Source organism: Chiloscyllium plagiosum, chromosome 33, assembly GCF_004010195.1.
Source record: "Chiloscyllium plagiosum isolate BGI_BamShark_2017 chromosome 33, ASM401019v2, whole genome shotgun sequence".
NCBI lineage: Eukaryota > Metazoa > Chordata > Chondrichthyes > Orectolobiformes > Hemiscylliidae > Chiloscyllium > Chiloscyllium plagiosum.
The window spans coordinates 3,270,995-3,298,428 of NC_057742.1; the positions used below are offsets into that span (position 1 = coordinate 3,270,995).

The following is a 27,434-nucleotide window of genomic DNA, read 5'->3' on the forward strand; positions in this document are numbered from 1 at the left end:
AGGTGGTGGGCGTGGGGGGGGGGGAGGCGGGTTCGTGGAAGTGAAGTGGGTAGAGGTTAAAGAAGCAACTCAGAAGTCCGTGGCCTTCATTAGGTGAACGCTCCACTTCTGTTGGATTATGAGAGGCGACGAACGGATTGATTTTTATTAACGTGCAGTGATTTCCTACAACGCAGGGCTCCACTGCCAAAGGAGTAACTTCATAAAGCAAGGCTAAATTCGTGCTGTTAAAAAAGTGTTCATTCTGCTTATAAGTAAGACAGGTTAGAAACTTTATACACGATTGCATATTATTTTCAATAGCGTCTTGGCTGAATAAACAACTTTGCAACTCCCCAACTTCTCTGAATGAACGATTTTCGGTAATTGCATTTTCTTGCACATATTATTTTGCCTATGATTTACCTCTGCGTCTGGGAAAGGAGTCGGTTTCAACAATGGACCTTTTTTTCTAGGTTCAACATGGATCCCACAATTCTACCAATTTCGAAATTCGGGGATTTTAAAGTAAAATCTCACGTGGTGGTAAGATATTTTACTTGAACATGCCGGTGCAATGTCGAAAGTTGCTTTTATTCTTGTAGAACAAGTTACTCCTGATTATTGTCAACAAAACATTTGAATTATTCTAAATCGGATTTCTAATAACATATCAATTGGGAATTTGGAACTGGATAATATGACGTGACAGAGCTTGAACAATGTGCGCAATGTATAACTTGATATAATGTAGTTTATTTAATGTTAACTCAATTAGTCCACCTATCCTTCTATCCTTTTTTTTCTATCTGATAGATAAGTAGAACATTGAATTCTGGGAAATGGTTCAGGTATGGAATGAACGCAATATGACTTACCGCAGTAGTGCTGCTAGTCCTCGATCCAAGGTGCAGCTGCTGACAGGGTCTTTATAAAGAGCCAAGACTGCAAAAAAAAGAAAGAAAAAGAGAAACCTTCGATCAAGTAAATCGTTACAAAATCGAATTCGTTGCACACGACGAAGAAATCGAGTGTTTTCGAGCAAGTGACAGAAAGAAGCATCTAAAAGTGGAGCGTCAGGAATCAGGAGCAGATTGTGCATTAGTAATAATGTTTAACAAATGGCAGCCTATTGTACTCGCATATAAACATTAATTGTCAATGCTTTAATTTATACATTTTTATGTTACATGTACATTGGTCTGCTCACCCAACCAGCATTTTGACTCTTTTAATTGAAATAACATGCTGTGTATATTTTTGAAATTGCACTTGAAAAGTTGTTTGTGCTTAATCATTGTATTTCGTGCATTTTTGTGGAATTCTTGCCAAGAGGTCAATAAATTAAATATCTTTGCCACCCTAAACCACTTACTTGCCTGATTTTATTACCTCCTAACTGTTGTTAACCTATCTTTAGTTTAAAACACACATGTTTAGTCAGTTTTATATGCTGTTTGGATCAAGTCGGCGTTTAATTCAACTTTGAGCTTTTAACAGTGAAAATTACATTAATACATATTTGCAAAGTGTTTGCATTGCCACAATGAATCTTTGTTATTTTACTTTGAACAGCTATTCAAAATTAGGATCACTACGTTGAATTATTTAATATTTGCATTCTTATTTTAAAATCAGTGATTTCATTGAAACTAAGTTCTCTTCGATTGCAATAAAAAGTGGGGAAGCTGATATCTTTAATAATGAAAATTGTTGTGTTCTTTCATATGATTCTGCTATTGGTCCCGAGTAAAATATTCGTTACACTTTACCCCAAAAGGCATCAATTCCGGAAAGATAAAATACACAAAGCGTTCTGATCTCCCGGAATAAAATGTTTCCCTCCGTCCGAAAGCTGCAACAGTTACGCACGTTGAATCGTTAACCTTTCCTATCGAATGAATTGAATTGTAAATATTTAAAAGGGTTAAATACGAAATGTGAGAAATGGAAAAGTAATACTGTTCGTCGAATCTTAATAATAAAGATTGCGCACTTATGTGTGACTAGACGCCAGCAGCGCAGCAGAACAAAGGAGAAGGAAAACTGGGTGCGGGTTAAAGCAGGAATTCACCTGCTGGTTGTAATAAACGAAAGTCTTCGGTGTTTTCATATAAAACATTAAAATTAGTTGAATTATACAGTTGTGTTAACTTTAATTGTTTTTCGGCATATTTATTCGTCGGCAGGGTTCCATTCCTGGGACAAATGCAATCGAAAAGGTTTAGTTCTTTGCTGCGGACTGCTAAACTCATAAATTATTTACCTTGTCTGGGAAACAAATGTTCAAGAATCATTGGTTGCCATAATGGGCTATGGTTAAAATTTGTTTTCTTTTTGCTAAATTAATATGAATTCCAAAGGAAAAAAAAAGACGGAAAAGAGCGTTGAGATCGATGCATGGAGAGGGTCTGAATTAGGACTCCTGAAATCACATATACACGCACACACGCACATTCACTGTTGAGTAAAATACATTGAGAATTATTCTTCCAGTGAACTAATTTACAGTCGTTGAGTATCAGGAGGACACTTAAACATTTGCAGTTGGGCTAAGTGGATAAAAAAAAGGGAAAAGAAATAAAATATGACTCAGTTCATTGTGACAGATATAAGCCTCTCTCTGAATGACCTTTCCTTGAATAGTAATAACTCACCACATTAATGATCAATCAGCGGGAAGGTTTGAAATGTGTCCAAAATAACAATCCGTCCCACTATCCCAGGCTTTCTCTGCGATCGCATATAATCCTTTTATAAGAGGTATTGGACGGCATACATATCTTCCCCCTGACCCGATTTGTTTTTTAAATGGCCTGCTGTAAATAATCAGAGTACTGACTGGGTGATCACAGCCCGGAGACACAGGCGAAGGCCTTCCATCCAAATGCCAGAGTAAATGCGCTTGGATTATGCATTCACGTGGTCAGTACGTCAACGTTTCCCCATTTTATACAGACTTTAGCAATTGTTAATTGAACTCTTCTTTTTTTGTGCATGATCGTTGAAATTCGGGCATTTCAAAAACTTGTCGCTTTCTCGTGGATGACGAAGGGCACTCTACGTTGTTATTGTTTCCGTAGAAGCTGTTTGCAAAGGTGAGTCGTTACTTAAATAAAAACCAAAATACATTCATATAATTAGCTTCTTCGAAGAACCCAAGGGAAAGTAGAGATTGAGAAACTTTTATGCTCCTTTTTACACCTCTTCAGCTTCTCTGCTGAAGGAAAGCGGCAGTTTGTTTTTTTTAGAGCAGGCCTGGTACTCCCGGTTTGGGTCAGAACTCATAAGTTGTGGTCTCCCCCTCTTGTTTTGTAGAATACTTGTGATAGTGGGCTTGGTTTACACCCACGCACGGTCTGTCAAAGTAATGTGGGACTCCAAAATTAAACGCCTTATTTATTCTCAACAAGCAAAGAATTAGTTCACAGCAGTCCACATTCTTTAGCAAGGTGGTAATATATCCGACAGCAAAATTAGCAGCATATCTTTGATTTAAGGAAGTCTTATACAGTCGCATTTGGCATACTTAGCGTAAAGTTAGACTAAAACTTAATCATTTTAGCATAAATCAGAGTAAAATGTATGAAGCAGTCGTAAAACATGTAGTATTTGCGGGTTATTTCAATACAAAATATATAATATCATCATGCGTGCTAAATTTACCGAACATTTTGTATTTGATGCATTTTAGGTACACGTTACTTGAAAACAAAACCTAGTTTAAAGCAAGAGCTATTTATCAAATTGCAATTTACAAGTACGTTATGCACTCATCGGAATGTGGTCAAGCGTCTTATTTTAAATGTAAAAGATAAAGATATCGCCTTCCTTAGATAATGTGTTCTCTAATATTTAAGCATGCTTTTTTAACATATAAAAGTGAATGCCAGCCATACAAAACACGTTGCCCAGTATACATTGGCACGTTTCCAAATGTACCTTTTCATCTGACCTATTAATGCATAACTTGTGTTTAATGTGACATTTGACCTGTAGAACAGTGACGTGCTACAGCGGTTTGTGCTCTGCAACTTGCCTAGTATCACTGGCCTTTAATTTTACTTCTCAAACGGTCGAGAAATTAACGTTAGCGTAACACTGACAAACTAAGATAAATAAAGTTATTGGTTTAAATTAACGAGAACGTTGATGGTTAGGGTGGGGGCTGGGGGTGTAAAGTGTACGTGTGTTGGTGGGGGAGGGGGAGAGTGGTTGAAATGCCTGGCATGAGTCAAAGGGAGATCAATAGGGTTACTGTACAACTGGAACAGAGGGTCTTTGATCTACGAGGCTAACCAGAATTGCAGTGACAAACTCTGCGCCTAGCTTGCAAGATAATGCACGAGAAGGGACTATCCAACAAGAAAGAGTTAATATTTAGTAAGGATACCTTTAATGTTATTGTCCTTTAACCAAATAATTTGCAGCCCAGAACGTAGAAAGAACACTTTGGAATCTGCAACTGTTTTGGCAGCCAGTAAGAAAAAAATGAAATAAAACTTGAGCTTTCCATTTGGTTCTCATTTCAGAAAAAAAGACCTCTGCTGTAAAACAGTTAGTTCTGTTTATGTGCCAAGAACGATAAAATTCAAGTTGATTATTCCTAGATCCATTCTGACGCCTGCAGTACTAACTATCTTCCTCAGCATATCAAACAATTGGTACATTTTCATTTCGCCTGAGGCTGGCTACAGCATATAAAAATGATTTGTTAAAAAAGGAGAGGAATTTAATGCAAACCCATTTTCTGCTAACATCAAACGTCGCCTTATCGCTAGCCGTCTATCTGGCTACGAATGCCTAAGGAAATAAAAACCTATTAAAACGCTTTCCGTTTAACAGAACATTGTACTACCATGAATTAGAAAATGCTCCAGTGATGTTTTTTGGTAGTACTTTAAGGTGGTGGATCCTTTACTAGAACCGCGTTCTTGTGTATCCCAAATTATGATTATGTTCTCGGGAGGTTGAGTAATGTCGAAATTATTTTTCTATGGGAATGAATACAGGGATGTAGCAATTCGGCAAAGTTGAAAGAAGTAAAGTGTTTACCTCTTTCTGTCTCTGTCTCTCTCAAGGTTTCAAGGAGAATGCCAGGAGATTGAGTTGAGGAAGTTTAAGCGGTCAACATTGGATGGACCTCAGTTTGGAAACTTTCAAAGTCGCGAGTATAATAGCTAAACACTGTTTACCCAGGTCATAAATCATGTGCACATTCATCTTGAGGATAACACCCTATCTAAAAATGCTTTTGAAGCTTTTTGCACGAATTCAGAGGTGTCAATGGCCATCAAAGGTAGATCCAAACCAAACGTTTAACTGTTTGTTAGATCTTTAGGATGTTTGAAGAGGAGAAGAATTTTCAGAAGAAATCTTCGCCGCCCTCTTGGAAAATAGCACTTTGGGGTTGGGGGGCGCGGATGCTGATGATGAGTTGGTGGGGGTGGGGTGGGGGGGGGGGGGGAGTTGGTTGCCTGGTGTGGGAGAGGCCACGTCTGTCTTAATCCGTTACACACAAAAAGTCAGCAATAGTTCACGGAAACCAACCGGGGACCTTTCTCTCAGGTCAAGCTATGGGCCATTAATTATATCCAGCCTGGAATTCAGAGCTGCAGAGAGGAAAAATGTTTAAACTGCAGTTAACTTGGTTCGTTTACCTGTTGGATTATAGCAATGGAACTTGGAAAGCGATCACTGAATCTGGTCTTTCATCACAGGTGGTGGAGCTCAGTTATACCTCCCACGGGAGGAAAAATATTTATTGGACCCTGGTGGATTTAAAAGAAATGCATTCTGGAAGATCTCGGGAGCGTCATCGAAAGATGCATGGATTCGTTTGGCAGCAATGGATTCAATAGCAATTGGACTGTGAAGTTACAAACGGCTGGTTCCCAACTAGCCTTATAAGTGAACGGACTTTCTGCAAAAATCTGAGCAGTTTATTTATACCGGAAGCTTATATCTGCACATGCTGTTAAAAAAAAACTAGTACAAATGTACACTCAACTCTATTTAAGGGATAGGCTATTGCCAAGATATAGGCCAGAATGGTAAACAGAAGGTGAAATATAGATGCGTGTAACGTGTCCAATGGGAACTGGTCTCGTGGATGGATGTCAGAAATTGCTGAGAATACGCAGAACAACATTAGCGGACTCCTTAAAATACCGGACCCGCCAGCTAAATGTGCTGTGATATTTAGCAGCGGTCGAGAGTGAATAAGAGATGCGGAAATAGAGTGAAAGAAATATGCACAGAATATGAGAAAGCCTTAGTGAGAGAGATTCCAAAAGAAGCAATGCTAGTTCCTGAGTTCACTGCTGCAGACTGACCATGTCAATTCCCCAACAATATCCATGTGATTTATAAAATGATTACAATCATTACTTTCAAGCAAATAAACCTCAAATCTCTACGGAGTGTGAACAGGGCATCACCTTATTCTATTTTTGTTCCTCCAGTTGCAACAATTTCGGACAATTGCTCCTCAGAGACCGACCACATTTCAACACAAAGAAATGAGGGGAGGGGGGGGGGGGGACATGGAAAATTTGGCACCAAAAACATTAGCTTTTCGGTGATTTGACGCCTTCGCTGAACAGAAAAAAAATCAAAAATCGTCACCGTTCGTAACAGGGAAATCTGTACTACCGGAGCCATCAAGTAAATTGCATCTCAAAATTAGTTTCGTTTTGTATTATCAGGGAAAGGTCAGAGGTTATAGTTATTGCAATTTCACTTTTCTAATAGCCAATCTGGGAGCATGGAACAGCATCAATATAATTTATTACCTTGTTTTTACGGGAGCTAATTTTATCGGTTATTGAGATGCGTTGAAACGCCATGAGTTGCAAAGTCAGGAACTTTACATACCTACTACAATGCTGCCGTTTAATTATATATCCTTTATGTAAGAAACTATGTGAATTTATATTTGACGCACTTTGCTTCGCAATCTTTGTCGGATGTTGCATTATGCTTATATATTTATTTTACAAAAGATTAGCAGCGAAATGATGCATGTTTGTGGAATTTTATTTGTGATCGATTATCTTATTGTCTGACTCTGCTCCATTCTTAATATTAATTTTCTATTAAACACATCTTGTAATACTGGCCTGTGTATGAACAAAATATAAATCCTTTAACGATCTGACTATTTTGAAAAAGGTGAATTGTTTATAAATTGTAACGTTAGTTTGTTTCATTTTGTTTCCTATCATTGTGCAAATACTAGGAAATTGAAATACATTGCCATCCTCGCCCCACTCTTCTGTGCGCTGTCCCAGACACACTCGCTTCCAGAGAAAATATCATTTTTTTCAGTAATTTTAAACAGCCACATACAGGCTGGCACAATATATTAACGGGGAGAAGAGACATGATTTATTATGAGTAGTATAATTACCTGTACATTAAATAGCCATCCTATAAGAGCAACGGCTATTTTGGGAGTAGGTAGGAATACTTCCTTATAACCCCTAATATATTATCATTCCGTTAAAAAGATTTTATTTAAACTATATCTGTTCAGTTTGAAGGATGTAAACGCAACTGAACGATGTAGATAAGCGAGAGAGCAAACCAATTATGAAATGAGACACCATAAATAAATCTAAAAACTGGTTCACAAACTTAATTCTGTCAGCTGATGAACAGAAAGAGAAAAAAAAGGGTGGGAGTGGAAGGAGAGTGCACAAATCAGAAAAGCTGAGCAATTTTCCTTCTTGTTTGCATAATGTTGTTGCTCATGCAGTGGAATGCGATCTGTAGCAGAGAAAAATTAGACAACTTGGTTTACAAAACAAATAAGAAAAACAGGAAGGATCAAGATAAACAATGTTGTTCGATATCTCGGCACGGTATCGAATGCTGTGTTTTCGGCGTTTTCTTATTTTTGAAATACAGTGACCCTAGTCTTGATGCGATGCTTTCTATTGAAGTCGCCAATGCTGTTAAAGACAGGCACACGAACAAAGCCTTTAGGAGGGGCTTTTCGTTGAGTGATTCGGCAAGGCATTGTCAGCATGGTTATAAAGCACAATAATCATATGTAAATAAGAGCCTGTAATTTTTAAAGATAAAACAAATAGGCTTCAATCCTTAATATTTTCTGAATATAAGAGTTTATTCTGCCTCTCCGGGTATTTTTTTTTCAAAGAATACACATTGCTCTCAGCTCCTCTGAACGAACACTGTGCCATTGAGCATGATTCATGTGTGTTGAGGGCAGAGAGTCACATTATTTTTCCATTTTGGTGCTGGGAGTTATCAATTAATAAAGCCTCAATTGAATCCAGGGTCAGACTTGCAAAGAAATTTACACATCTTTGCTGTGGAAGCTAAGCAATATCCAATTGTGTTCTGATATCGATTTGCTAATGCCTTACCCCTTTCTCTTCTCTCAGGAGCATTTTTTGGCAAATGAAGAAAATCGACATCCCAAAGGCCTGCCAATCATAGAGCAACTGCGAGTTTTCGTTCTTTCCCCTCTTCATTTACAAGCACAGAACCAATATTCAGAGATGGAGGAAACAGATTATGTGCCACATTCTTTTAAGCCATATAAACTTTATCAAACTATTCCATGGCGTTTTAACCTTAGTTCATGTAACATATACATATGAATAGAACATATATAAATCTAACCAGTACAAAAGAACAAAGCCGGACATAGCATATTTTTATAGGAAATGTATTAAATCATAAACAAATTCCAAATTTGTTCCATGTACGGCGCTCCTTGTGTCTATTTTTTAATTTCTGCATCTTACATATTAAATAGTTAAATGGTTAATGGGTATTTTGAGATTTTTAAAATCTTTGTTGGGTTACCACATAGAATATACAATAGGTAATTCCAACGCCGAGTGTAATTATCAAAACAAACACTTAAAAGGACTTCACATAATCATAATTAAAAACGACCATTAAATATCTCTCAATAAGAAAAAGATTACCATTCAACTGACAGATAATGGTATTTTGAAAGGCACGCGTGTTTCAATACTGATGTTCTTTGCCTGCTGCAACCATTAATATTTAATGCCAATCACTAAGTTATTCTAATTTTACTACATAAAGGTTTGCACTAACGATCGGTGTTAAATGTTACGCTGCTATTAATGGCTTCAATTTGACTGGCTGGCGTCCAACCGCAGAATAAAAGGACCGAGGCGTTGTGGAAGTCTGTTAGTCTTCGCTCATTTTCAAAATTGGGTTTCGCAATTCATTTCTGGTCACCCAAAGCGCCTCCTTTACTAGGTTTTTATTCCAATGAGGCGTTGTGTTTTAAAGAATTCATACAAAACTATCCATAATTGGTAATCACGGATGCTGTAATTTAAGACCCCCAGCTATAGCTTTCATATTATCCTCTGATCTATTGCTACAAATGGCCCGCAATAATCAACTCTGGGGAGAGGATTACAGCCTTCCTCATTCCTGAATATCATCACTTGCACATCATTCTCAAAGAGCATGATTTATCACACAGACGAACATAAACAACACACAACTTACACACAATGGCATCCATAGTGCTGCTGACATATTTTGCAATAAATCAAGAAAGCAAGAAGGAAAACATTCCCACAAAAATCAAAGAAAATGGAGAAATAAACAAATATACCACCGTGGTAAATTGAGAAATAGAAGGAAAGACACTATTTGTCAAATTATATGACAGTCTTGTAAAACATAAATAACACATAATATTTACATAGATAGACACGAGGCAGTGCAGCTGTACTTACAATAATCCAACCCACGGTGTGTGTCTCTTCCCAAATTGTTTTATTCCAGCCTCTCTCTCAAGTTATAGGCTTGTTTTTAAAAGGACAGTAGAATTTCACGTCAGACACAGGGAGACCATGTCGGCGATTTACCGACGAATACATATCTATTCTGCAACAGCTGCATTAATTATTTAATGAGTCACGTGATCGAGGGGGAAGGGGGGATTTCAAATTCATACTCCAAGGAGAAGTGTCACCTTCCACTGGGAGAGAAGAAAATATTTCATATTCCTTTCTATTCTTAATGATTTTTGTTCTCAAAATGATATTCATGCATTGTTAACAACACATGCTAAAAAGTGGGATTCAAGAGGTTTTCAATCGGGCGGGAATAAAAAGGAAGTGTGACTATATCAAAGGATTCAGAGCTTTCTAAGTCTCATCCTTTGCATTCTAGGACGCTTCTTCAGACTTAGAACCATGTCCATTCTCAATGGCGTTCTTTATTCATTATAGATATTCCAATGGGGACATGTTGCCAGAATCATGCATCTCTGCCTGTTTTATTTCACCACAAGTTTACTTCTCTCATGCATTGTCTTTCTAAGTTTCAAACTCTCATTTTATCTTTCATATCCATGTTTTCTGTCGCACAGTTGGTTTTGTACTATTGTGGAATCACAATATATTTTTCAAGGAAGATCGCTTTTCACTACACAAGGGCAATTTTACTCCCCCTGCAATAAATCTGGCAACCAGTCGCTACTAGCAACATAAATGCCTCCGAAAAATTTCGAGCAACTAGAAGAATGATACGCCTTTTTGAAAAAAAATCAACCCAATCTATTTTGCGTTGGAGACATTATAATGATTCGGATCAAATCTGTGGTAAGGGATGCTGAATCTCTGTTATTGTCAAAGAGGTTTGGATAAGGTGGAAAATCCTCTTTTTTTTGGTATCAGCGATGCTTTTTTAAAAATAACAATAATCTTAGGGAGAATCATGCTCCGGGAGACCAATATGACACAGAGCTTTCTAACTTGGTCTTGTTTCGATATTCTCTCTGCGGATGCTTCCTAACGTGCACACCAGCAATGTACATTACGGTAGGTTTATTTAAAATAGCACCAGAGATTATTTCGTTGTAAGTTTAAAGAATCCGTCCTAAGTGGCCCAGAATATTACCTGCAACTCAGCCTTTGTTCTCTTCAGAAACCCCACCGTTTTCAGGAAATTATAATGATATAATTTAATGATATCCTTATAAAGCTCATCCGTCATATTTATTGCATTTTAAAATGATGTTAGAAAATTCCAGAGGCTTATAAAAGAGAACAAAGCATGCTCCGTTATAAGAGCCATCTAAATAATTTGGGGGGGAAAAGCGTGGATTGAGGGGCGGGACTTCTCAACCAACAAAGGCAACGTTTTCATTTATTTCTTTTTAACATACATTTGAAACTTTTTTTTCTCTAAAGTGCATGATGGATTATTGCGTTCATGTGTTTATTGCCTTGAAAAACACAACACGTTGCGCTAATAAACTGGAGTTAGAAAAGATGCGGAAAAATTGGGCTTCAGTTTCACGCACTCTTAATACAATTTGCATTACACGGTAGTTGTTTCTACAATCGTGAAAAGGTGATATCGATTTTATGCTCTTAGCGAAGAAAGACCCTGAATAACAATAAGGTTTGAATTAGAGCGTCCGCTTCTAGCGGAGCTATGATAAGAATAAGCTAGTCTGCAAAGCCCAACACGTTGCATGCACGAAATGTCTTTCTCTTCTGTCCCTCTCTACCTTCCAGTTTAGCTCGATGTCCATTGTCCGCAAGCAAACCGCATTTCATAATTTTTAAAAGTCAAGCTAAAATCTATTTCTTATCACAAATACACAAAAATGTATCAATAAAATTGCAAGGCAATTCAATTTTGAATGGGTTTGAATCTTATTGAATCTTGTATAGAGAAAGTGCAGCCTGATAACACAACAATGGTTTTTCTTCTCAATGGTTGAGTTTTAGAGACCATCCTTATATGCAATTGTAAAGAGCAGCACGCACACATACACGGACACAGGCATGTGTGCATGCATCTAAGATTCATCCCACGGCCTATTCTTAGCCATTGCTGAATATTAAAAACAGGATTTCAAAACAAACATTCAAGATCGTTTATCTTTTCTAATGCAAGTTGGAACAGTCAAGCAAGGCTAACAGAACGGGCAGTTTCAGCGACGCACCACAGATTTTAAACTCAGTGAACGAAGGGTAACCCTGATTTTTTTTTTATCCTTTAGTATTGAGAATGTTCAGATAGAACAGAGTCATGTCTTAAAGGTCAAGGGTTTCAGAGGTCAGACTGTTAGTATAAAAACAGCTAATCGGATAGAAAAGTTGTCCTTTCCGTGAACCCTTTCTGCTGTCCTGCTGACCAACCGACATGCTGATTTTATTCTGTAACCTTCAAATATGGTTAAAAACTTAACAAACGATAAACACCAAAACACAAACCATAAGCAGATTCTATAGCCAAAATGTTGGCGGTGTGTATTTCAAGTTGCACATAGCAAGTAAGCGTTGCCAATTAATTGTCAAAAGAACAACAAAGCGATTCAAAGTGATGAAATCAATTGACTTTGTTTGCTATTACCTTTCCTTTCAGCATTTTCCGTTCTCCAATTCTGAACATTTTTACGATTTTTAAGCATGGTTGAGAGACAATCTTCCGATGTGACTGAAAAATTCCACGCTCTGCTCATATTTTTAAAGAACTCTCCAGGTCGCACATCACTTTTCCCCGGGACCAGCCATCCAGATTTGCTGTTGAGCAACAATGGGAGAAGTATTTAAAGAAAGCAGTGATTAATGATTTCAAGTTAATTCTCGCATTTTCAGAACCTCTCCGAGTACAAATAATGCCTGTGAACTTTAGTTGTATAGCTTGCATTCAGAGCCTTTGGCAACAGTCTGGCAGAGGGTGTAGGACTGACTGGCCTGTTATCTGTGTTTGAATGGAGAAAATTGAACAGCTACTGGCGAGATTCAATGAATAATTCTTATATTATTAACTAAAGTAATTACTCATCAAAACACTTCAGAATTATATACCTAAACGAAAATGTTACATTTGGAAAGGCTGCATTTCAAATAGTCTCGGTTTCGTGAGACCTCGTGGGGGAAGCACAAAACACGTATACATTGGTTAGAAAGGATTTTCTCGTATAAGCGACAAATTGTAAATCTTTCTGCTGTCTCCAAAGGCAATACGTGATTTAAGAAAATCAAACTTTATTCGAGTTTCTTTTGTAACAACCTGATATGTGAAATCTCATCATACTGTAAAACACGTTCCAAAGAATCATCAGAAAGGACATTTTATATCTTCTTCAAATCAATGATGTTTTACAGGTTGAGTTTGAAGGGAATATTTTTGAACGATGGAGATAGAGCAGAGTGAGATCACCATCTCGTTTAGTTATGACATCTAAATGCAGTTTTGTAACATCATCTATTAAATTACAGTTCTAAGACAAAACATGTGCATCAGTAAACTGAACCATTGAATCAGCAAATATTACACTCAAATGTTGAATATTGTGTTACGCAATGCTGTGCACCGAAGTTAGCTTTCTTTCTGCATATGGTGAAGTTTCAGATTCCAGGTTGCATATGCAATGTGTTATAAGAAAGAAAATTAAAATTAATACAAAGCTTCATCTGACAAAAGAGGTCATTTGTCTTCTTGATTATCTATTTGCTTGTCAAAGCTTGAACCATTACACCTTCCAATCCCTTTCCAATACACATGCACAAAGAAAGAAAATGTTAAGAGGTTCTGTAAAAATGATACAGATGGATTTAACTTAACAAGATTGAGTGTTCGACAAGGAAAATGGGGGCATGGTGATGAACGTAAACAATCAAGAAATAACAGACAACTGTCGTGAATGAACAAATCTTCATCAAGGAGTGCTTTCCAAACGTATTACTCCTATTAAATTATTGCACAATTCATCTGTATCCACAAGCAGGTGTAAAGGCCTCTAACAATGGCTGGATGAACATTGTATTTGGATAGAGGTGCACTTTACTGGCATTTTTTTCCACCAAGACCTATGTCCTTTGTTATCACCCTGGCCAACTCACACAGATGAATGAGCATAGAGAAATTGGAAGTCATGCTACCAGATCATATTTCTGCAGAAAATGGACCAGCAGACTAGATATAAATAAACAAAGGAAAAGATACACCTTGAAAAAATTTATTTCAGTTATCACTATTTACACATATTTTGGTCTGGATGAGAGTCAATACATAGAGAACAATGCAAGGACACAGACTGCTAACGAAAATACATCCTCCTGTGGGCCCGAACGAAGCAGCTGCTAAACTTCAAAGTTTGGAATGTCATAAAGAATTATCAGGAAATTAAAACAGTTCACCTCTCTCTAACTTTCCACTTCTTTCAGCTAATGTACAATCTGCTAATACTGAGGCCAGAAGCAAGTATTATATCGTGGCTGTACAAGTCACATGCAACATATTTTCATAATCACTTTAAATAACTTTGTTGACATAATTTATTCCTACATATGATTTTTTTACACGTTTGTCTTTAAAGTTCAACTACATACATTTTATTGGCACCGAAAGCAATATATTTGGGTTCAAAACGTCTGAGGAAAACGTTTGAGTACATGTCGGTGTAATATTCCAAAGCAAATACCCCAAATGTTTCTTTTTGTAAACCCCAACGGAAAATGACTCCAAGCTTAAAAACCACAAGGGCCATCTTGTTGAAATGCTTCAACATTCTTGTTGTGGGTTTGTTTTTGTGTGAATAAAAGACAGTTTGTCATCCCAGGTTGGCGAAACGGAGCCTCATTTATTAAAGTGTTCGTTTGCTGTCGAGGTAATCGTAGGCATAGAGTTCATCCTTTGTACCACCAAGTAAACATGACAAATGGGGAGACTTTGGCGTGATTAAAGATGAAACGAGGATTCATCTTTGCCAATCTCTTCTGAAAACTGCAATCTACAATATTACTAATGGGGGAGGGGAAAGAGGAGTGGGCAAAATCGGAGTATTTACAGTTTAGACTTGGTCATTATAAATAAACAGTCTTTCAGTTAAAATTATATGCTTATGCGCGCGTCTACCAATTTCTCTCCCATAAGAGCAGCTATAATGTGGCTGATGGTCCACTTGGATCCTGGTTTTGAGAGCTTCCTTGCGATTGATGACTTGCAGAGGACGAAGAACCAGTAGTAGACCTGATTTTGGTATTTGGCAACTTGTGGTCCTTTTTCCATTTCATTCGCCTGTTCTGGAACCATATTTTAATTTGCCGTTCTGACAGGCAAAGAGAATGGGCTATTTCCACCCTTCGTCTCCGGGTTAGGTACCGATTAAAATGGAACTCCTTCTCCAGCTCTAGAACTTGCTGCCTCGTGTAAGCAGTGCGGGAGCGTTTGGGTTCCCCTCCTTTGTAATTAGGGTTCACTGAACAAAAAGCAACAACACAGAAATAACTGACTGAACACCACGAATCTCACAAGGAATAGAACTAGTGTACTTAAAGTAAGCATTAGAGTCAGAAAAATGTAAACGTTCACTTCTAACATTAACTGCTGTTCAAAGAAATCTGAGCGGCTAGGACACTACACATCAAAGGCACATGGCCAGAAGTGTAATTGTACTGCAATAAAAATTTATGGAGGATGTGATTACTGACCTCCAGATAGGCGATCGTAAATCTAAAGAATGGCTATTTACAGTGGGTGCAATAGATCCCGGACTTTCAGGTGGTAAAAAGCCCAGGCAAACGACTCACCGGTGTTTATATGCAATTTCTTCATCCACGGATAAACCACGGGCTCTTTGGAACAAGGAGTGTTTTGGTTGCTGAAGTTCTGGCTGCAAGAGGGCGGTGGGCTTGGAGTCACCGAGACACACTGGTGGCCATGCTTGGCTAAGTGGTTCTGCAGGCCGGTCTGCGATTGTACGTGACCCCTGGGCGCCACGACTTGCTCGCCCGAGCCCTGGAGGTTGCTGCAAGAGGAGTAGGGCTGCTCGCTGTACGCTGACCGCGGGTACATCGCCTCATGCTGGAACCCGGGCTCCCGTGCCCGGGTAAAGTATTCCGGAGAATGGCTTGGTAAGTAATTGTTCTGTGAATACTCTTCACACGGTGGAAATTTAGGGTCCACATAGTTAGAATTAATCAAAAACGAACTCATGACCTTTAATATCTGAAATGCAAAATAACTCAAAATTTTTTCTAACCCAGCCGTTTTTCCTGTTACCTAAACCCTCCTACTTTACTGTCAAGTGAACAAAGTTAGGCGTTCATGTGACACTGACAACCAATGGTAGGTTCCGTTCGATTCCCGGATAAGGAAATAGAATTGGACGCTGAATGCTCCCAAGCTTTTCCTCCAAACAGTTTTTGATTGCAGAATTTAGTGAGCTGCTTTTTTTCATTCTTAAAACTTGGTATTTTTTAAATAGGCTATTTTTGATTTAAGTCCGTTAAACAAGATAAAATTCGTCTACAAGTTTTTTCCTCTTATACACATCAATGATGTCTTGCTAGTCGATATCACCTCAAAAATGAGTGAGCCTTTATTTTAAAAAGGCATAAAATAAGATCTGATATATTGGAATCTGTCCGTGGCTTGTAAATCTTTTTGTAATCGTGATGCTAACGCCTTTGCAAAGCTTGGGGAAGGGGGAAGGCGTTATGGCTGGCAAAGATAAATCGGGCTGCTTTGGATCAATAGAAAATTCATCAACTAATTCAGGACACCTAAGTCAACAAATTACATTTAGCAATGCAGTAGACGGGCGATATTCACCCAGAATATCTCTTCGTGAAACGATTCCACTTCAAACATATCCAGAATACCACAATTACAACATAAAAACGCTTCACAGGTAGCAACCACACACAGGTCTAAACGAAGTTGCCCATGTTCGATTAAAAGCATGTTCGCAAACTGTGGGAGGAATGTAAATGCACGTTTGCCTCATGCTATATTGAATGGCATTCGTTGACTTTAATTAGAAAGTCGCCTTATGCAAAAGAGCTGCACCATCCTTGTAATTTGGAAATCGTATGTTTATCAATTCCTGAGAAAGTGATAAAAATAATTACAACATTTTATTTAAAATGATACATATAAGATTAAAGGAAAATGCCACAAACAACTGGATTTAAATAATTGGAGGTACTCATAATCTTATAATGTTTGATATACTGTAGTGTCATGGACAGCAAACGACATGCGCAGGGGGGTTCAGGTTGATTAATTTCTAAGTTATATCAAGTCTTCAAAAACTGACCATTTTAACGGAGGAATGCGCGGGATTATCGAAAAAGGTAACAGTTACATTTCATATCTAAATGACGTAACAAATACAGCACCAGAGAGTGCTGAGAGTTCTTACAACGAGACTGAAAAGGGAGGGGTGGGGGGGGGGGGGTGCAGAGGGGGAGGACAGCTCGCCATTCCAGACAGCAGTCTGACCCGCAGAATCAGGTAGATGAACACTACGCTTCGATTTTATTTATTCAGATATGTTATCGATTTGTACGAAGAAAATTCTAGGCGTGAATACATTCTTCTGTCTTCCGAGTGAATGTTGTAGCGTTTGTGTCGACTACATACTCCCCTAGATACGAATTTGTGACCACAACTTTGTCAACACAAATTCGGATCTACAGGGTATATATAGAGGACAGACATAGATTTCAGCATTTTTGTAGCTCAGAGACGTTCAAAAACATCCATGTACCATTGAACCAACTGTGTTTTAAATGTAGCTACACAACTTTAGTGAGAAACCCTTTCTCCGACTTCTTTCAGTCATTTGTAGTGCAGCTGTGCATTTTTTTAGATATTGGAATATGAAGTCTGCAGTTTCGAAAATGCAACGAAAGCAATGTCAGTAAATTCGAATCAAAGTATTCAGGATTACACTAAATCAATTTTCAGGGCCAACTTTGAATCACTGCCCAAATAAATACCCTTACGTTTATATAATTCAGCTAGTTTAGAGGGCACTTCACATATGATGCTTTCCCAAAAGTTTGTTATCAGCTGCGCAGAGCAAAGATTTTTTCTTAATATTTAATTTATTCAAGAGCAGTGGGCAAGCCTCCACGCAGCGGTTGCATGAATCTTGTAGTAGCCATTGCGAAAATCACGCATCCTCCATTCTGAATAATTCTCCTAAAATGAAAAAACGTTACTGTGATGTATTTGGCTGATTTGATTTGAAGTGACATGTGGTTGGAGTGGGAACTGAACGACCAACTAAAATGACCTCTGTAATTTCTTATTTAACAACACTTATTTTCTTAAATAGAGTAACTGCCATAAATTGTCCATAAAATTATATATTAAAAGCTTTGCCAATCTAAATACATTTACGACGATGAATTAGAAATATCAAAAGGTTTCAGCATACAATTATTTAATGAATGAGGACAATGTATTGTTTCGGGCATGTAAACTGTTCCAAAGAACCTTATTTCCGGTAGTAAGAAAGCATAAAAATGATGCATTGGCTGCACTCAGCAGAGCATCCGTATGTGAATTGAGTTTATGGCTTTTTATTAGCAAAAACTTTTTTACAGTTCTAACTTTACGGTTAGGTTGATCACTATCTTTCTAACCTCCCAAACAGAAGCAGAATTTTGTATAATGTTACTCTTATCTAATATCCTTTGCCTTTGCAGTTGTATCTTTTTAACAAGCTTCACTGTTACTACAGTTAAAAAGGAAACGTGGAGCCTGTTCAAAGGCGTCTTTTCATAAAAGATAATCCTTGTGCCTTGTTTAACTCGCTGTAATAAAAATGTCGACATTTCGGAAGTTTGGAAGATGAATATATTTACTGTCCCCTATCTGCTCTGCATTTCAAAAGAATCTCGCTATAGATTGCTATCCTAACAGAGGATGCAAGCATCAGCGGGATGGGGGGAGGCCTTTTGCCCCTCCTGTTTGGAGCTTGCCATAGGATAAGTGAAAGCAGGCCTCAATCATACTGTAGAATAGGATTCAACACAGCCAATAATATGGACATAAACAAGTGAATATGCAATCACTATCACCACCAGAAGCGTTTAAAACCCAACTATTAACGTTAGTGCCGTCATTGTTTGTACCTTTAGAAACACAGTGATAGTTAAAGGACTGCAATTATTTTGCATTATTAGTATTTAAATCACATATTCCGATATTTTTTGCAAAGTTAATATGTAATATTCTCTATTAAGTAACTTCATACATACACTTCTCTCGACATCGTGCTCCCACCCGTTCATCTACATACACATGTTGAGGTTAGTTCAAGGCTAAACATGTCACCAACTTACTCCTACGTCCTAGCATAGTTTTTCCGATTACGTTAAATCAAATACACATGCACAGACGCGCACACAAAACCCTTTGTGTTGTCTTCCTCTACATTCTCAAATTATACATTACAGGACGCGTCGGTTTGGGCTTTGCAAAAAAATAAAATCGCACCGAGTGGTCGAAGTACCAACTTCAACATAAACATATTCGTTCTCCTTTGTCTGTTCTTGAACTGATAACATCTAGTTAGAGTAAGGCTTTCCAGCAGCCCTCTTTTTTTCCTCATTCGAAATGCCTAGCAGCTTTTTAAGAAGTGGCCAAGCACCGGCCTGGTGAACATTTTGTTTTCTCCTTCAGTTTTCGTATTAATCTCATACACTGACAGTCTTTGTTAAACACCAAGGCGTGCCGTGCGTCCGAGTACATTTTAATATTTGTTAGACGCTTTGACCTGAGTTTCACCCCGCTCTTGGACTCTCCCCCTCTACAAGTTCTATAGTATGGATAGGTCTCTCAGTCATATTGAATTTTGCTCAGGTCATTACGTTTGAGAAACATAGCGAGGCAGGAGTTTACCCAAAACAGCATTAAGGCTCTGGAAATTCTCTCAAGCATTGCATGTCTTGTGATTCCATTAGCATCAAATATTTATTATAGAAATCACAGTTCTAGTCTTCCATTGGCCGATACGCACCCAGATCCAATTTGAATAACAAAAGTAATTAATTGATCTATTTTCTTGTGCACGCTTAGTTGCATTAATATAAAATGTTATCTTTTTCAGTTGCATATTTCACCTGTTATTACATTGGCTTAGTTAGAGAATAACATCAAGAGATAAAGCAAGTCCCAGCACATTTTATATATGTGTGCATGTGTGTGTAACAGCAAATTAATTTAATCTGTTGAAAACGATTGTTTTAACACGTCAGAGGATTTTCTAATTAAAACTAAAGAGAATACCCTCACTCCACATAGCCCTCTCCAGGCAAATGTCAGCAAAATTCTCGAAAAACTTATATTCAAACTTGCTGAAACTATATTTCATTTCTCCTCCATTTTCTCCCCATGCATTCTCTACCGTTTTGCAGATTGGTGAAACGTATCAGTGCACTATTAAATATTCACTGTAAGACTCCTGTGAAATTTTATTTGGCAACCCTCGTACGATATTGAGACATAAATATAAAAATGGTACAAACATTTTCCAATTCCAACGTACTGTTTCACATATAAAGCAGAAATTTTAATTTCATGCGAAGGTCTGATGAATGTTGTTTTCGAGTGAATGTTTCAATCAAGTTGAAGGAAACTGCAAAGCCTACTTTCGGGACGTTGCATTGTTTAAGTGATAGGTTTTGCACACTATAACACAGTCCTTGTCGCCATTAAATGATATAAACATCATAAAAATCGTGTTGACGATTTCTTCCACCACGCCTCCACCCCATTCCAGCCCACCCGTTATAGAAGCTGCTCTGATTAGAAATAATGGTTTTAAGGAACAAAATGAATTCGTTTTATGTAAAATACCTAAAATGTACGAACAATCAATTTCTTGGGGAAAAATAACAAAAGAAGGTGCATGTAATTCACCAGTTGCGAAGATTTGCTTGGTTTGTTGCCGAATTTAAACCGAGGCAAAGCATTTAATATGCAAAAAAGGAACTTTGATTTCACTTTACATCAGCGTGTAAAGTAAATATTTAATTCCTACACTGTAATATTGACCATTCTTCAAAAGTGCTTCACTGGATGTAAAAAAGAGTTGGGAAGACCCGAGGACATTGGAAACGCTGTAATGATGCAAAGTATTTTTATATTTATAAGTATTAAGCAAGTTACGTGAGACATTAACATAATCTAACCATGACGAAAAAGTTTATTGAATTCGATTAGTGAAAATGTCAGCTATGACAATTGAAAAGAATAACTGTACATCTCTGCCTTTGTTCAAATAAGAAAAAATATGCCATGTGCACATTGATTTCATGCTTAAGTTATTATATTATACTATACAAAGGCATTTGTTTTGATGCTAATGCCAAAGGAGGCAAAAATTAGTGGTCTGAAGAGTAGTCAGCCGCAAAGCTTCCTTGCTGCCTATAAATGCGTTTTTCGCAATACTTTTAATGTTGTGCTACACAAATTGTTCATGCAAACATTCAAAATTTAAGAACTCGTACATTTACTTTAAACAGATTTAATGCAGAGTACCAATAGTATAAACAGATTTAAAATGGGTTCGGTGCGCAGAACGACTCTGAACGCACTACATCGTAGACAGATGTAAATGTCTTACTTTATTTAAGTGGTCAGACTAGGGACCATAGTTTGCAGATTTTTGCGGCAACTTTAAAAAAATGTGCTTTAGCTTGAGCAAGCATTAATAGTAATTACATGAGACTGACATCCAGATAATTTGAAATAGATTTTAGATCTTTGGCAAAATGTTAGATTTTTCTTCTCGCTTTTGAAAAATGTAATAAAACCATCTTCCTAAATGGGCGCTGAGAGACAAACATATGTTCTGAGAATCTATAAACCGATTGCTGGAGGAGCCCCCTCAAATTAATGCATAGAAAATTTGAAGAAGTTGATCTATTCCTTTTTGTGATATTGAAAATAAATTTGGAGTCTCACGTTCCCGTATCTCGCGATGTGTTTGCTTAACCTGATACTTTAAAGCACAGTAATTCGTCAATTAATTTCAAAACACTCTCTATTGTTGAGTTCCTTCCTCAGCTTTCTCCATTTACACCTATTCACGTCACGACGATGTTTAAAAATCTGATAAATGTATATGTGAACTCTTATTTTATGTGCCATTGTCATATTGTACTCAACTTATCTCATGGCCTCTTGTCCAGATATAATAACAGACATTTATTATTCATCCTTTTTCGCTATACCACCTAGTTTAAATAAACCGTTCCTACTTCCATACTACTTGACTCTTTAATATTTTTAAAAGCTGATTGTATCTGGCGGGAAATATTTATCCCATCTATTTGTGTTTTCAAAGTCTCTTTTAACCGACACCACAGTTACTTCCGTCGGCGATTTACTGATTTCTATTTATTGTGCAGTGTGTCCTATAAAAGGGATCAATTAATCCTCCCTGTTTTTGTGCAGATCCTGATCAGGATAGTTAGCCATTCCTCCCCCACCCCCAATCCCACATTTCTCCATGTCTGTCTCCCTCTGTCTCTCCTGTTTTATTTTGCGTACTTTGTAGATTGCTGACAATCTCGAAAGCCTACTTCCACTTCCACATCTTACCTCGGTATCATTTTCTCATCTGTGCCGATAGCCAAGATCATCCCTTTTACCATTGACATCGAACTGAGTCTATCTAAGCAGACAACACCAAGTCACGCACGACGTAAACTTTTGACCCTCCACTTTTTGACCTCTTAGCTATAATGCTGTACTAACAAGCCCCCATGAACAGTTTCAACATCGCATCCTCAGACAGTATTGCTGTACAGTTTTGCTTTTTCCCCCACGAGGCTCGATTTTATTTCAAGCTTCGTCCTGCTTCAATTAAGACATATAATCTAGAAATGGAAAGATTTCATTGAGACACCGGAATTCCTTGAAAGTTGGTTTGAAATCTTCAAGAACAATTTGTTTTAAACCGGCACTGTTTTGAATGAATTTATATCATTATTCGTCAGGAAAAATGTCCAAACTGAAAGGGTGAGTTTTGAAGAGACAAATGACTACAGCACTTAGAAACTGCTGATAGTGCATAAGTAGATCATTTTGGGGAGATATCAAACAGACTCCTCCGACTCTGTCCTGCCAGATTAACTGAAATGGAAAGCATTGTAAGGATGTGGCAGAAAGGAGACGCATAATGACTATGAACTTGGTCTGAAGCGGGCTCTGGTGGCGGATCTGACACGTTACACGTGCAAAATAACTCCCCAAATTATGTTCGTATTTATTTGAAATTTTGCTTTAAGTTCGGTTTTATTACGAAAAATATCTTAAGATGTTCATAGCAAAAGTTTAATTTCCAAAGCCATTGTCAGTTTGTCAGTTCTGTGCGTTCCGGGTGACGTTAGACTGTTAGTAATCGAGTCTTATTTAATGAGAGCGGAGTAAATTTAAACAGGAAAGCAGGTCATCAGAAGAATCCCTTAAGGAATGAGGCATTAACAAGGGTTTTATATTATCTTTGTCATAAGATTATGTAATTATTTCGGAACCTTAAACAAATTTAATTCAATTAAATTATAATATTGCATTGTAAATGCTAAAAAAAACGAACACTGCATAAATCAGTTTGGGAGATTAGTGTTACTCTTTTAAAATGCACGAATTGGGTTTTCTGTTGTGAAAATGACTGGTTCAATTGCACAGCAATATCAGTTATCAACCCGTTTTTGTTTAAGTCAATGGTGGTTAACAGATGTGCAAGTCCTGTGCACCATCAAAAAAAGTTAAGCCTTTTTTGAAGTATAAAAAATGTTGCCTGATACCAATTATATTATGGTTTATAGTTTTTCTTTCATTTTATAATATATTAAGTGGAGGAGATGCATCGAAAATAATAGTGCAGTGTAATTTAAAATCTCACCTTATGCCCGTGTTGCATTTAATTAGACTATGATATGTGTAGTGGCCTTACTTAGGTCGCATGTTCTGGAACAGGGTGCCGGTTTATGGCCTAAAGTGATCCCAGTTACTGACGGTTGAAACCACGGGGAAGAGTTAATGATAACGTATGAGATATAAATGCTTTTATCCATGTGGCTGCAACTAGGTGTTTAATATGGCGATATAATCATCTGACATATTTATGACTCCGTCGCGCGTTGTGTGACCGCCTTTTGTTCCCGTTTCCCCTAAATTACAACCTGAACCTAGTACTACTATCCATCCAGAGCCTATAAGCGCAGCAGATGTATACCACTTAAAAACCTTAACAAAGAAAATGCATCACCTTAGACCATGCCGTTAACCTGATAGGAATGGTTATCGATCCCGAACGTTTCCATGGAATAGATAATTCGCTCGTGATAGTATCAGGAGCAAATACATCTGTGTTAGAAGGGGCAAGGAACGACACCACTTTCTCTGAAACCAAATTAGTAATGTTACAGTTGGCTATTGATTCATACCATAAACATTTATGCCTGAGTCGATTTACAGACAGCAAAGGCGGGCCGTTAGGTAGCCTTAAATAGATTGGGAATGAGCGGAATGGTTAGTTGTTTTTACAGTTAGTTGTGAAATATTTACAATGAATTTTCTCCCTAGGAGAGTTAGGTCCAATTGGAATTCAATCAGTACTTTTCTACATTAGGGAGCGTTCTAATCAAATGTATATATGGCGCGATTCAATATCCACTTCCTTACATTTAGCTCTGTCATTCTTAGTCAGCTTTGGTATATTTTACTTTTGTCCTAGTATCTACCAGCAGCCCGTAGATTGTAGCCACTTTCTGCATTTATTTATACTCTAATAGTTTATTTCTTGCTCTAATCAAAAACTATCAAGCTAACGTATTTCCTGACCATCCTGCCTTTACATCAGACTGAAGAACCTATGTGAAGGGCCAAGTGTAGAAACCAACAAGGCTGAAAGAATAGAAGTTGGTTTTAGCTTTGAAGCCAATTGACAGATTATTTTGTTCTTGAAAACAAACGATGAAAAAATTGCAAATCAGTATTTTTCTGGGAATGATGGCCTCATTCTAAACTCAAAACATTGATCCATTTTCTTTTAATGCTCTCTCGTGTATTTAGGAATTGAAGACAAAAGAATAGCATTAATTGTTACCATCTTCCATTTTACTACAGAACACTGAAGAAAATTCATTCAATTACACCGAAAACTCTGAATAAAATGAGAAACGAAACGCAAGACCACAATGTACTTCCTCCATCAGGGATGTGTTTTCCTGTTTACACACTGGATTTCCTCAGATATCAGCGCGGAAAGGCAATTAAAAAAAGATGACAGAAACATTTCGGCATTCTGCGAGAAAAAAAACTTTGACTCCTAACAATGATTTTAAAAGGTCCCTCCCCAGCCCCTCACACTGCACACCGGAAGCGGCCAGAATTAAAAACTTGACGGATTCGAGGACTGTGTCACAACAAATGATTATCAACGGGTGAGAAACTTGACATTTACTGATGAGAAATGTCAAAGTATAATTTTCGTCTTATATATCTACATTTCTCCTTAGACTGGTTTGTGACTGCTCAAGTAATCGTTACAATGGGTATCAAAATATGTAGACAATCGTCATATTAGCATGACAGGAAGTCCATTACAGTAAGGGAGATTTGTTTCCAACGTTACTTGATAAAAGCATATGGCAACAATATTCAAGTACTGTAACAAACAGTAAGTGCAGTATATAAATAAAATGCTCACTAAATTATAAAACTTCAGTCTATACTTTCTTTCAGTGATACTTTACTTGTAGGTTCAAAGGATATCTACTTATGTTAAGAATGGGTTTAGCCTAACAAATAGCACCTATTCCCCCGTCTCTCACTTCAACTTGAAATCCCAAAGGAAAAATTTTCGTATAAAACTCTGCAAAACGTTCAATTAGTTGTACTTAAGAGTCACATTTCAAAACGATGACATTTATAGACGCTAAAAGACTATAATTCAAAACTGACAGCAGTGGGGGAAAAGTTAAAGTCTCCAATTTAGCATTAGTCATTGGGTCTCACGCCTGAATTCTGAATTGTAGTGGAAAGCATGGCACACCTAGTGCTAGTCCATTGTGATGGATGCAAAATACGCCACTGTCTTCTTTTAGAGGTGTAACTTGGGCTTTTTAAGAGACATTAAGGTTTTTGCTGCCCCCTTGCTCACCTTGAAAACATTAAGTTCTAAAATAGTTCAGGTAGGCAAAGGTTCAGTACCTCAGATTAACAAACGAACTGACTGAGTGTTGAAAACAAATGCGCGAAATACCGAAGGTGAGATTGTGGGGGAAACCGGGAGCGGGGTGATAATTGAATCACAAAATATTATTGAGGGTCATTTTGAGATTAGATTCCACCGTAACATGGCTGATGTTAAATCGTGTCCTACGTTTCTTTAATCTTTGCAAAGTCTTACGATATAGTTGCAAATAAACATTTGGATGTGCCTTCACTTAAATGTTTAAACAATGGCAACCAATTTGACTCCTCATTTAGCAAGATATATAATGATCATTCTTTCGACATTCAGTTAGAGGGGGAGTCAAGGTTTGGAAAATTAATCGTCCCAGGAAGTGCTTAAAATAATATGAAGATGTCCTTGACTATACACGGCCTTCCTCAAAAAGGCCGATTTCCTCCTTAAAGCATTTATGTAAATAGATAACAAAATAAATGACATTTATCTTCACGGGACAGTGTTGAACTGTCCGTTTTCCTGTAGAGTGATTTTTTTCAGGAAATTGCAAAAACATTTTGAATATTTTAAAAATAAAATTAAGTTAAGGTAGAAACGAAGAAACAGCATCCACGATGAGCCATGTTTAGTATCTGGATTATTAACGAGTGTAAACTTTGCATAAGACTGGCTACTAGAACATGTTTGAGTACCCTTACTCCCACCCGTGCTCAGTGTTAAACAGTTGAAATTCACATTTATTTTAATCTTTGCTCCGAATCATAGATTAACAAATCAAGCGCTAAAAATGAAAGAAGCTTGCTATAATTGTATTAAATAGACGGAGGAAACGAATTCTCAATCACTCAATGAATTTGCAGAAGGCAAGACGCAAGGTTGCCAGAAAAACAGCACCAGTGTATCTTATATATGGAAAATCTAATCCAGTTCAATGTCAACTCGATAAAACACGAAGTACATTTAAGTCTATTTAAATAAGATAATCAGTCGCCAGAAATGAGGCCTATTAATCTCGAGCACTATAGCTCACATTTCTTTATAGTTTGGGCCCATTGCACAAGTTAAAGGAAAGGTAAAACACATATTCGAAGAGATTAAACTATTGCACTATTGTTAATTAAGCATTTTATCAAGTTTTTTTCCCCCTCATTTTGAAAGCTTCGCTGCGCCCTGCTGACAGCCATACGCGTCCTGTTGTATAATTCGACGTAACTTACCTTGAGCAGTACAGTTTCATCAGATTTTTAACTGTAGTCAGTAAAGATTTTGGAGCCTACGGGTCTGGTAAAGGAGTCCTGTTCAATCCCTCTGGAAGACTAGTCACATTATACGCTTACAGTCTGCAAACTCAGTCAGATAAAGTTCAGCGTCACTAACATTATACAGAATGTGAAATATATTGTACCTTGTCAACTCCCCAGAACCATAAAACTAACTTTAACGACCCCACGTGACTTTTGAGAGC

General features: G+C 37.5%; 2 protein-coding genes and 1 long non-coding RNA gene across 5 annotated transcripts in view; 1 reads left to right on the top strand and 2 right to left on the bottom strand.

Annotated features, from left to right (window-relative positions):
- The window catches only part of LOC122539735 (homeobox protein Hox-B3a-like), an 8,130-nt gene extending 7,204 nt beyond the window's left edge, over positions 1-926 (bottom strand). Inside the window, exon 1 of the mRNA XM_043674767.1 lies at positions 858-926. The gene's annotated coding sequence lies outside the window, so the exon portion shown is untranslated. The remainder of the gene's footprint in view (positions 1-857) is intronic.
- Positions 271-8,566, top strand: LOC122539747. Of its 2 annotated transcripts, none has more exons than XR_006309170.1 (6): positions 271-362; positions 456-525; positions 796-2,742; positions 3,034-3,077; positions 5,061-5,278; positions 8,391-8,566. It is a non-coding gene; the product is annotated as an uncharacterized LOC122539747 (long non-coding RNA). The 2 variants fall into 2 exon arrangements; XR_006309171.1 differs by lacking the exon at positions 8,391-8,566 and adding an exon at positions 5,700-5,769.
- Positions 8,567-13,968: 5,402 nt separating this feature from the next.
- Positions 13,969-27,369, bottom strand: hoxb4a (homeobox B4a). Of its 2 annotated transcripts, XM_043674779.1 has the most exons (3): positions 27,187-27,369; positions 15,558-15,975; positions 13,969-15,226 (listed from the first exon to the last, which is right to left on the bottom strand). In XM_043674779.1, exons 2-3 carry the CDS (start codon positions 15,961-15,963, stop codon positions 14,907-14,909), a joined length of 726 nt encoding a protein of 241 aa, XP_043530714.1. In that variant the 5' UTR covers positions 15,964-15,975; positions 27,187-27,369; the 3' UTR covers positions 13,969-14,906. The 2 variants fall into 2 exon arrangements, with proteins under 2 accessions (XP_043530714.1, XP_043530713.1); XM_043674778.1 differs by lacking the exon at positions 27,187-27,369 and having other exon boundaries at positions 15,558-17,184.
- Between the last annotated feature and the right edge of the window lie 65 nt (positions 27,370-27,434).

Bases quoted from the DNA above. Each gene is read 5' to 3' on its own strand.
- hoxb4a (XM_043674779.1), bottom strand. From the start codon at position 15,963: ATGAGTTCGTTTTTGATTAATTCTAACTATGTGGACCCTAAATTTCCA. The intron at 15,227-15,557 runs GTGAGTCGTTTG...CTTTTTGTTCAG, and splicing joins GAAATTGCATATAAACACCG to TGAACCCTAATTACAAAGGA.